General features: G+C 33.7%; 2 protein-coding genes and 1 pseudogene across 2 annotated transcripts; all 3 read right to left on the reverse strand.

Annotated features, from left to right (window-relative positions):
* Nucleotides 1–2,630: 2,630 nt before the first annotated feature.
* LOC108856976 (acetylglutamate kinase, chloroplastic) lies at nucleotides 2,631–4,033 on the reverse strand. Its single transcript, XM_018630893.2, has one exon. It carries the CDS (start codon nucleotides 3,838–3,840, stop codon nucleotides 2,827–2,829), a length of 1,014 nt encoding a protein of 337 aa, XP_018486395.1. The 5' UTR covers nucleotides 3,841–4,033; the 3' UTR covers nucleotides 2,631–2,826.
* An 847-nt stretch (nucleotides 4,034–4,880) lies between these two features.
* LOC108858626 (lysine-specific histone demethylase 1 homolog 3-like) lies at nucleotides 4,881–6,296 on the reverse strand (annotated as a pseudogene).
* A 712-nt stretch (nucleotides 6,297–7,008) lies between these two features.
* LOC108860082 (uncharacterized) lies at nucleotides 7,009–8,906 on the reverse strand. Its single transcript, XM_018633994.2, has 8 exons — nucleotides 8,684–8,906; nucleotides 8,345–8,585; nucleotides 7,967–8,178; nucleotides 7,826–7,884; nucleotides 7,688–7,729; nucleotides 7,464–7,589; nucleotides 7,308–7,390; nucleotides 7,009–7,221 (listed from the first exon to the last, which is right to left on the reverse strand). The coding sequence occupies exons 1-8, from the start codon at nucleotides 8,889–8,891 to the stop codon at nucleotides 7,134–7,136; spliced, it is 1,059 nt and encodes a 352-aa protein (XP_018489496.1). The 5' UTR covers nucleotides 8,892–8,906; the 3' UTR covers nucleotides 7,009–7,133.
* Nucleotides 8,907–11,945: the final 3,039 nt, after the last annotated feature.

Consider the following 11,945-nt stretch of genomic DNA (forward strand, 5'->3'; position numbering starts at 1 on the left):
AAAGTAAACATCTAAAGTAGATAAACAATAATCAAAACACCAAAATATTTAAAATATATGTATATATATTCTTCATCCAAATATTCAAGTTAAATTTATTTTAATTTTTAATTTAGATACTTTAACTTACATTACTCAAATTTATATGTTATATTTTTTTAGATTTAAAGATATTTAAAGATATATAAATTTTGAAAATTTTAAAATAATTTAAATAGGTTATCAAACCCGCAAAGATCTAAATCAAACCGGAATCAAAGTTTATAAATACCCGAATAGAGTTAGAATCTTTAAACTCGAAAATCTCAAACCCGAATAAATTTTAACCGAATTCGAGTGGATACCCAAATACATATCCCTAGCTTTAGTCAATATAAAACAATCAAACATTATAAATATACTATTTAGTATAAATAAATAAAAATTATAACTGAAAATTAATACCCGTGCGGTCGCACGGATCAAGATCTAGTGTTTTTTTAAAGAAAATCGATGAACATATATCTATTATTTTCTTATATTTAGTATTTAATTATATTGAAAAAATCTTGTCTTTCCTTAATTGTACACACCATAACATGTGGCCCAACCCACGAACAACTGAGAAAAAAAAAAGGCGAATTGTAATGAAAAGATTTGAACATTATTGGGCTTTGGACTCAGGGAAAATCTTGGGAGGCCTACACCTTTTGAAATGTTCATCTATCATATTAAAACTGAAGTACAAATAGAAAATAACCCTTGATTCTTTTTAGTATTTACCAACTTGTATTATTCCCTTTAATAATAACTATCCATTTAAAATTATCATTAGTTATCTATTTACCTAAATATTCTCTAACTGATACAAGAAAGAAATGATTTTTTTCAACAAAAAATTGAAGCATTTTGAATAATACGTGAATCACTTTTAACTAACCATCATTCTTTATAATTTTTTAAACAGCCTTATCAATTTAAAGTATATAAAATAAATAATATCAACTATTAAATATTTTAAAGTTACAATCTCCCCATAACTATCTAATAAAAATAAGATATTAAATTTGTAAGTTAATCACTTATTTTTAACTGATTTTAAATTTGTCCCAAAATACCATAATATATTAATAACACATTCAACTCAACATAATATATTTATCAATGTTCTGAAAATCAGACCGGACATTGATTCGAAACTATAGTTGGATAAATGGTCGGACCAGCCCAACCGGTTTTTAAAACTGTGTGGAAATCTATATCTATCTTATTAAAATAGAAGTATCTTTCAGAATTGTTTGGAAACATGAATTAGAGAATAGAAAAGAATATATAATGTTGTTTTAAAATATGAATAGCATTAATATTAAAAAAAACAATGGGCTTATGTTTTTAAGAGAAAAATAGAAGTACATTACATCTAAAAAGTACAGTTTAGAACTAAACCTCATTTTTACTTAATATTTATCAACTTGTGCCACTGCCTTTTAATAGGTCATTTTATTGCATAACTAAATAAGTTTAATTAAATTGACATACTACACCAAATATAACGATTTTAAAATTAATTATAGTTGTCAAAAAAAAACTAATTATATCTCGGTTTGTTTTGTCTTGGAATGAAATCCAACAATAGAAGATTCAATTAACTATTATTATACACCAATTGTGTAAAACCTAACACATAAATTCAAGCAAAATATATATAATGATTATTCAATTGTGTACTCATCAAGGAATTGTTTCTCATATAACAATTTAAACCAATAAATAATTTACATGTTTTTGGATTCTTTTATTTTGTAATTACTATTGTGTGTGTTTACCGATTTTTCAAAGAGATTACAAGCCATATTTGATGAACAATCGTATGGTTTGTTTAAAGAGCTAAAATGCAAAATATATTTAAAATATTTATTTTTTAAGGTTATTATTAAAAGATATTTTTGCCCGAAAAATCAAAAATAATAATTTTGTATTCTCATAAAATCAATAACATTCCAAAAAAAAACATTCCTATTTTTATTTTTATTTTTTCAAGTTCTACTACTACCTTAATAATAACTATTTTTATAAAACAAAAAGTCTAAAATATGGGAGACCAATTAACATTCCTAACATATTCCTAAAAGTTTAGATGATTGGCTAAAAAAACAAACAAATGAAATAATTTGTATATATATTAGGCGTGATTTACTCATATATTACCTTTGTTTTATTAAAATTTTAGGAAAAGTTCAAAATTAATAATATGTTTAAGTAATATATTATAATATGAAAGAAATGTTAATATATATATGATTCAACATGTTATATTAATACTCATATCAAATTCTTTTTTTTTAAATTACATAATACGATACGGTATCGTAATACTTGGTCTCAACAATAAACTAAAGTAGTGCAAGTGCAACCATCAAATTATTATATTTAAAATGTTTATATATCTATCGTAAAATAAATAACCGCACGGGTGTGCGGATCAAGCTCTAGTTGGCTTTATATCAGGTAATTGTGTGAGGATAGGTTGAAAGGCCGACCCCTTGACAGTGCCCACACCTCAAAGATGTACGTGAGGATAGGTTGAGACTTTAAATCAGGAGCTAACCAAATCAACTTAAAATCAGGAAGTAACCAAAGGATCTAACATATGCTAACACTCTTTCGACTGAATCAGATAGTTTGACAAAATGTAGAAACAGTAACAAAGCCAAGCAAAAGAGAGAATAAGATTAACTCAACTATCCTTATTGTCTCCAAAGAGAGAAGCATTGGCATTCCGAAATACAAAAAAACGTGAACTTGAATTTGAATATGATGATGGAGATCATCTATTACATCAAAACTTCATCCAGTAATCATAGTCCCAGCTCCTTCATCAGACATAATCTCATGAAGCAGAGAATGCTGTCTCCTTCCATCAATAATACTCGCCGTCTTCACTCCTTGAGCAAGAGACCTTATGCAACACTTCACCTTCGGTATCATCCCACCAGCTACTTTCCCATCTTCAATCATCTCCTTCACTCCCTTTATATCAATCTCCTTCACCAAGCTACCCGGATCATCCTTATCCTCCAAGATCCCCGCCACGTCAGTCAGCAGAATCAGCTTCTCAGCTCCCAGCGCCGCCGCGAGCTCCCCCGCCACCGTATCCGCATTGATGTTGTAAGCCTGACCAGCTTCATCCGCCGCAACGGAGGCGATCACCGGAATGTAACCGCAATCAACGAGCGGACGCAGCACGTCCGGATCAACCCTCGCGACTTCTCCGACGAAACCTAACTGAGCCGAGTTGGGAACCGGCCGCGCGGTGAGGAGCCGACCGTCGTGTCCCGACAGCCCCACGGCGGTGGCCCCCGCCGCGTTGATCAGCGACACGAGGTTCTTGTTGACTTTTCCGACGAGTACCATGGAGACGATCTCCATCGTCGTGGCGTCGGTGACGCGGAGCCCGTCGCGGAACTCGGCCGGGATGTTGAGCTGTTTCAGGTAACGGTTGATGTCGGGACCTCCGCCGTGGACGAGGATGGGGCGGAGACCGACGCACGCGAGGAGGACGAGATCGCTGACGACGGAGGCTTTGAGCTCCGGAGACGTCATGGCTGCGCCGCCGTATTTGACGACTATGGTCTTCCCTCGGAATTTCTGGATGAAGGGTAGCGATTCGGAGAGGATCTCGACTCTGTAATCCGGTGAAGGAGGTGGAGATACGACGGCGTTTATGGATAGACCTAGGCGCTGGTGATTCTTGCGAGGAGGGAAGCAGAGAGATGGAGATTTGGTGATTAGGTGTTTCAGAGGAGTGGATACAGAGAAGGAGAAGGATTTAGGTGGCGCATTGGTTGTGACGGTGGCCATATCTGAATCTTAACCGGAGGGAGGGAGGCTGCGGCGAATATACTGAACCGAAAGAGTGTTTTTTCTTTAAGACCTTCAAATGATTTATTACATAACAATGAATGAGCCAACGACCATTAGACACGTGGGAGGTAGCTCAACGACTGTCCTAACCCTAGGTTGTTATCTCCGACGACGATTCAGCCATTAACTAAGGGCACGATGCCGTTTACATTGAATACCAACGAACATTATTGGGTCAGAGATAATATGGGTCCCGTTAAAAATGTTTCATTCCAAGGGGCTTAGGCCCGGCCCAGCGTATAAAATTACATAATCGGATCATTGATAAAATTGTATTGAAATGATGATTTTTTTCATTCCTTTATCTAAAATAGAAGCTCACTAACAAAAATAGGTGCTTTACTGCTTTAATTTACTAGCCTACTAGGTAAAGAAAATCTGTTGAAAATGTCTTATATTGCAAACAAGCTTGTAGTAGCATCAATATGTGCTTAGTACGTAAGAAGAAACAAGTATATGTGCTACATTATAATTCAAAAACAAGCTCCAATACCTACCAAATATAATTTTCTTATTATAGTGTTTAGTGATCATATCTAAAACTTCATTCGTTGGATGATAAAGTTACCTAGCGAATGATGAAAGACTGCTTCTTTCTGTGGGAATAGCTTCACCAGTTCGGCTTGGAAAGTAGGACTAAACCATGGAGTTGGGACAAAGTAGACATTGGTTTTTTGACAATGAGTTGAGAGATCTTAGGGCATGTGAATTAGTGCACAGAGATGAGAGATCTTAGGGCGTGTGAATTAGTAACGTCAGAGGAGGCAATATTTGATAAGCTTTTTTTTACTCTAGATCTCTGCTTGATTAATTCACTTTAAAGGACGTATGTCCAGCGTACTGCTGCATCAGACTAAAATGAAGATTTAATCTATATAATAAAAGAAAATTTAATGTACATCAAATAAATTGGTGCACAAAAAAAATGTACATAGAATTAATAAAGATTAGTTTCATTCGATTATAGCTGATTTCTATCTCATTGTAGTCACATGTTCTCGTTAAAATAAGAGAATTTTGTCCAATTTGGCACATTTCAAAGCTCAAATGTGCGTGCAATCATAACATCTCTAAAGTGTGGTATTCTGTAAACGTCTCTTCATATATTTCGATATGGATAGCGTCAGTACTACACAAACCTTTATTGCTGTCTTTATCATTCTTGATTTGTACACATGAATTTTCTTTGCTCTATATACGGGGCCATAAGCAACGATCCAACAAAATCTACAACCCTCTGTTTCAAACGATCTGCACCACGGATATGACTTTTATTCACTTTAAAGGACGTATGTACCCTGTGACAACATTCATTCGCTCGTTGGTCAGGCTGGAGTGGCCCGTTGAACATGCGATTGAATCTTTTTCAATCCTTCATAAGCAAGGCACGGTTAAGAAATTCAGGATCAGCAGCTTGAGATGCCATCTATCTATAGCATTATAATACTTGACAGCTTCGCTACTACCACCAGTATCCGCAACCCCCACTTTCTCCAGAACATTCTCTGAACTTCGAAATGAGACAAAGGATCATTTCTACGCTGTGAGAGCAGTTATCGACGGGAATCCTTGAACTGTCAAGGTCAAGACAGGAGGCAGGAGAATCATACCAGTCCCAAACTTTGCAGTTCCTAGAGTCTATCTCAGACATACAATCTTGTCATCCTAAGACATTGTCGGGAAATCTTTTCTTCAAATCAGATTCGTCCACTTTTGCATAATGTTCTCGTCTGGCAAACTAATTTATGAAACGAGGGAATATTAGGAAGCTGCAATGAAGTACTATGATAGGCCTCAGAAAATGCCTGCAAGACGAAAAACACAAACCTTATTTGTTAAACAAACAAGCAAATAAAAAAAAGAAGAGTTGATTAAGGAGGAAAAGAACATTCCCGTCATCAGAGAAAACAAACACATTCACAATCATCTAACAATGCATTTCACTAATTAGAAGTAAAGAAAAACTTGCCTTTGCAGGTGCTTCACCTGCCACACGAGCTGGTTGTCCTCGAGCTCTCCATCTGTTGGGACATCGTTGCCATTGCTCAGCTTTTCCTTACTTTCTGTATCCTCACTATTCAGTATTCTTCTTATTCTAGAGATATTTGTAGTATTTGTTTCTATAACTCGAACAAGAATATGTACACAGTGACGTAATAGAGGTATATAAATAAGTAAAAAAGTCATGCTGCAATCTAAGAGAGCATTGTGACTTGTGAGTGTCACATTCTAATGTTAGAATCAACACAGCCATTGTCTTTTGAGCAATACGGTTCATCCCCAACCTCAGTAGAATATACCGTTGATTTTGTTCTTGATTTAGCCTTGGTTTTATAAATATCATCCAAGCTCTTAGTACCATCCATGCCAAGCTCAGATGCTCCGTGATCCATATCAATAGTATGAACATTCTTGAGATTCCTGATCCAACAGTTTTCTTCCGCCCCTTCAGTTTCTTCCTAAAATTGGCCAAGGTGTCATCCTTGCTTACATCACTCAATTTCTTCTCCACAGCCTATCTCTCGCCTCTGTTTTCCAGTACCTCTTGTCTCAACTTTATTTTTGTTTGAACTTTTGTGCTTCATGAACTTTAAAAGAGAGATCCGATAGGTTCATCATCATCAGCAACAGACTGAGGATCCTCTCTTGGAACCCTTACCATCCATATAAACCCTCTTATTTCTTAGACCCAACCTCAACTCCAGTGTAATACTCTCAAATTTGCGCAGAATCAACAAAACTTCCTAAGAATCAACCACACAAACCCCTCCAAATTGATCAAGCAAAACCAATCCTTTGTAAGAAGACAGTGACGAGCAAGAAAATAAATCCTTTGATAGAATTATGTCTACTCTGATCAAGATGTGACCTTGGTGAGAGTGTTCTGACTGAGATATCGCGCTTTCAAATTTCTCACGCGAAGTTGCATCATCTAATCTCAGAGTTTTCTTTGAGAACTAGGTTCCAAACTCTTATCATTCGCTATGAGTTGATGATATGGATCGAAATTGAACTACCCACACAAGCAGTAGCTGAAGATGTTTTAAATCATCCTATTTTCTCTAGAAGACATTTGAGTGATTCACATTATGTTAAAAAGAAACATGAATAAAATATAGTCATAGAAGTAGATCAAGATAGCAAGCAAACGTCATAAGTATTCATTACAGAACCATAATGTATAACTGTAGAGATAGAAATCGGTTACTTAACATAAAAACAAGTTAAGCTTATTGGACAGCAAGAGCAAAGCCAATCCTTTGTTGCCCAAAATCGAAGACAGTGTGGTATCGACGGAGCCATGGAAGACCTAGAACACTGTATCAAATCAAAAGTATCAGTAGTCTTCAAAAGGATAATCAAAACAATTGCTAAGACAAAACTAAAATGTTGGGTTGACTTACAAGTGTCCCTCATCCCCAGGTTGAAAAACCAAAGGTCGGAACGCCGAGATGAATAGTCCATCCGTATCAGCAGCAATCACATACTACAAAAACTATGTGTTACAAAACAAATAACTCAAAACAATCAAAAGAGAAATTATGATTTTTGTTACTCACGTTGTGTGGAGCTATGGTTAAAGAAGCATCCTCATCACCTTCAATGAAGTTGAATGACACATGGGGCCAATCTAATATGCCTGCTGCCTCACCTTCAGTAAGTACTGTTGTTCCATGAAGTGGTACCTAATTAAAAATTAATTATACAAATACGCTCAGACATATATAGTGTTAAGCTAATTTTTTTTTTAAAGTATTATATTATATACACAAATATAACTTACATCTCTGCCAAGGATTTGTCGGTTGATTCTGTAGATAATATGCTAATAAACAAGTTGCAAACAAAGAGAATCCATTAAAGATTTACACTAGAAAAAAGAAGAAAAAAAAAACTCATTAGCTTAAGTAAATTTACTTACAGGAGGCCCATAGATGTATTTGCATCCACTGTCTATGAGAACTTTAGTACAGAATTGTGCTGCAAACAAAAGAATAATATAGTTTTTGGTTACTTTATTAGAAAAAAAAAATCATCTTTCAAATAAACAAGTGATTATTACCTAGATGACCTGCAACAGAAACTGAGTACATATGAATCATCCATTGGTTCAAGTTGTTGACGAGATCAAAATATTGGTGGTGACCTAAGTAATGTCCCTGGTTAACACCTCCAAAGATAAGCCGTCCACCATCATCGCCATTAAAATAGTAATCTCGCAGATAAAGAGAAAATCGATTGCTTCCTAGCAAACCCTGGTTCATCATTGTCGTGCTAAAAACAAATAATTAAGCATTCATATTATTAAACATGCAAACGCAATGCAAGATATGGAGACGTCATATATTTAAAAGGGAATTGGGACACCTAAGTTTTCATTAATGACTTTTAGAGTGGTAACTAATTAAAATTAATAAAAGAAACGTAAAAGGTATTTTACCAGATTGGATTATTAGCACCCACTGCATCAACATTGGCTGGCGGAGTAAATCCAAGTCCCACAAACCCATCATAGGGAAGATTAAGGTAAAACTGACGTGGAACAACTCTTCGATAGACTACGAACTCTTGTGGACCAAACAGAACATAGTTTCCCGTGTGTCCTACCAGAATGTACTCGGTTTTCCTCCTCCCGGATATGGTGACAGCACCATTTCGCAACCTAATCGAGTCAAACGTTCCTTATACGACAAAGCCCAAACACACAAATTTTCCTCAGTTTTTTTTTATTTTGTTACTGGACATAAAAAGACATGGACATACTTCAAGAAAGTATTACCAGGAAATTCGAGGTACGTGGGTGACACATCTCCATCGTAGGCATTCACCTGGTTGGCAACACGGGGAATTCTTCCTGGAATCCAGATCCCGTGCATCCCTGTGTTGAAAGAAACCCGAAAAGTGTGAGGGCCTACTCCGATAAGACTAGTGTACACTTGGTTCTCATGATTTCGCAATCGTATGATGATCGGCTCATTTTGTTCCATTGTTGATCTGCAAAACAAAATAGCAAAGACATTAATACAAGAGTACATACGGGAAGAAACTAGAGGCTAGTGCTGAAAAAGTGAGAGAGAACATTTCAAAAGCTCTCAACTTTCTAACAAATTGCTCAAACCCATTTCAGAAATTTGTGCCAAAACATTCAAAAGATTTCAACATTCACAAATATGCAAAATTCATATGAACCCAGTGAAGCATCCTGAAGCGTTTCTGGTAGGCCAATACGTTGAAAATATTACGCAAACAGATCATTTGAAAACAATGAAAAATAAAACATTCGCGGAAGATACAATTTTTGCTTAGTAATATTACACAGTCGGCTCAAAAGTCGACTCAAAAGTCAGGAACGAGCTGATCTTTGCTTGAAAATATTCACGCAAAAAAACGTTGAAGATTTCAACTTTTTCATAAGTTACTCAAACCCATTTGAAAATCTGTGCAAAAAAGTTTCGACTTATTTAGAAACCCCATACGTAACCAAGACGAGAGCTTTGCCTTAGATCTGAACGCCGAGAGACAAAGCTAGTTTTACTGAAAGTTTGAATGCTTAATTAGAGCTAGTTAAGGTCGTATGAAATATGCATGAACCAAAAGGTTTAAACTTTTCTTAAGAAATTAACAAACCCATTTTGAAAACCTATCAAAATACACTAAAGATCTAACATTAGCTTGAAACTAGAGGAGCTTGCCTCTGATATCTACTAGAGAGAGAGCAAGAGAAAGCTAGCGACGAGAGAGAAAGTTTCTGTGAAGTTTCGTTTATATTGCTTTAGTGAAAACAATGACATAATGGCAGCTGTCTCCTGTCACGCATATGAGAGGAGGTTCGGACGGTCTACGACTAGATTTCTCGGTCAAACAGACCGTTGTGTGCAGGTTCTTTGATTCAGATATCCGTCAATGGCCCATTACTTTTGGGCTTTGTTTCTTTGTTAAATCAATTTCTTCAAGACACTACAGTCCAAGATTGTAGTTATGCATAATTTTTTAAAAACTCTGTTCAATCTTAAAAATCAGAAAATATAATCACGCCTAGCTTTGGTATAATAAGTTTGCTAAGCAAACACTCAAGGTAATAGGTAATGACTGATGTAAACTTAGCGGTTGCAGGTACAGTTACGTGAGTTTGCAGATGTAGGTGATTGTAGTTTTAAATATTTTTTAGAGATTTATAAGATTGATATATCGGTTATAAATTAATGTATTTACGAAACTTTTATGGCTGGTTAACTACTAAATTCAATAGCTGGTAAATAATAGATTAACAATAAAATTATAAAAGTATTAACAATCATAATATTATAATAAATATAAAAATTATATTTTTGAAATCATACTATTAAATTTTTAAAAACTATATAAAATAGTTTTGTTTTAAAATTTTATAATATAAATTAAAATATAATATGAATACATTTTACCATTTCTATTATTTCAATTTAAATATTTTATTGAATGTTTTAGTTAATTTTTTTTTCAGGAAAAATATTTATCATTGCATAACCGTCAACAACCGCAAGCATTAGTTGAAACTAGCTTTTGATTTAAAAAAATAGAACGGTTTAAAACAATTTGTAACATTTTGTGATTGTTTCAAAACACCAATAACTATTTGCAACCACAAAAGTTACATTTATATGATTAATAACAGAAAAACCAGTCATATCTTAAATTGGTGCCATTCTAGAAATTTTGGTTCTTTTGTGTGACATAATCTTTATTTGTCTAAATTTTATAGTAATGTTTAATTAATTATATTGGTCCTGATTAACTTGTAAAAGAGACTAAACCTGACAAACAAATGATTTAACACACCCCTTTCGATTTATGACAATTTAAAAAGAGAAGTGTACATAATATTTGCAAAAGATCTTAATTTCAAGATTTTTGATGTTATGAAATAATGGCATTTTACTTTTAGGGAGGGGCTTCACCGAATCATTGAGGCTACAAAGCCTAGAGCTATTCTACGTACTTTCGACTAAGTCTGGATATCCAGATTTTTGGATCGTCCTATCAAATTCAATTTGGAAATTTAGATCTATACAAGTATCTATAGTTTTTCGGATCGGTATTAAATCAAGTTTTATCGATTCTAAATCAGTTTAGATCTATAATTGTAATACCTATAAAATATATGCAGTTTTCGAATTATATCGGATATAAAATTCAGATATTTAAAATCTAAAAAGACATGACATATTATATCTAATCACTATTTATCATATATATCTAAAATTTTACAAAATAACTTACGCTAAAGTATTAATAATTAAAATAAAATATTTTTAAATATAATTTTAAAATTTCACATTACCAAAAAATGTTATAAAATAATAACAAATATTGTTAATAAAAGATATTTCAACTAAACTATAAAATCATATATATATATATATGTATATAATAGAACAGAAAAAATTAGAGTTTTAAATAACTTTAAATTGAGTACAATATTGGATCAGTTTATTTGGGTCGGTTATTTTCGAATCCGGTTGAATCATTTTTTTTTCTATTCTGGGTTTTTAGGTACAAAATTTAAACCTAAAAAATATTTATAAATTTTTAATTCAGTTTCGAATCAGATATTTTCACATCGATTCCGTTTATCATATTGGGATCTAGGTTAAAATGCCAAGAATTACTTTCAAACTAGATTCTGACCCGCCTTTTAAAAGGGCGGGTATATTTTTGTTTTAAATTTAGTTTTTATATATGTGTTTTTTGTGTGATTGTATTCGTATGTTTCTTTGTAATCATATTTGTGTATAAATCAAAATATATATTATTAAATAACGGCAATTTAAAAATTGATCCGGTATACGTTCGGTTAAGGATGGGTTGCGGATCGAACCCGGCCCGCTGACCCGTTAATCCGCAGGTTTCAATTTTGTTCTGATCAAAAAATCTGACCCGTATAAACCGCAAACAAATAATTTTGTACCCGCTCCGCTTAATTTTGCGGTTATCTGCGAGTTGTATTTTTTAAACAATAATTCTTTAATATAATAATTGTAAAGATATATAAGAATATATTT

Source organism: Raphanus sativus, chromosome 5 (genome assembly GCF_000801105.2).
Source record: "Raphanus sativus cultivar WK10039 chromosome 5, ASM80110v3, whole genome shotgun sequence".
NCBI lineage: Eukaryota > Viridiplantae > Streptophyta > Magnoliopsida > Brassicales > Brassicaceae > Raphanus > Raphanus sativus.

Excerpts from the sequence above, each read along its gene's own strand:
- LOC108856976 (XM_018630893.2), bottom strand. The coding sequence starts at position 3,840 with ATGGCCACCGTCACAACCAATGCGCCACCTAAATCCTTCTCCTTCTCT.
- LOC108860082 (XM_018633994.2), bottom strand. The coding sequence starts at position 8,891 with ATGGAACAAAATGAGCCGATCATCATACGATTGCGAAATCATGAGAAC. Across the intron at positions 7,590-7,687 it reads GACAAATCCTTGGCAGAGAT|GTACCACTTCATGGAACAAC; the intron begins GTAAGTTATATT and ends ATTTTTAATTAG. Across the intron at positions 7,391-7,463 it reads TAACCATAGCTCCACACAAC|TATGTGATTGCTGCTGATAC; the intron begins GTGAGTAACAAA and ends TAGTTTTTGTAG.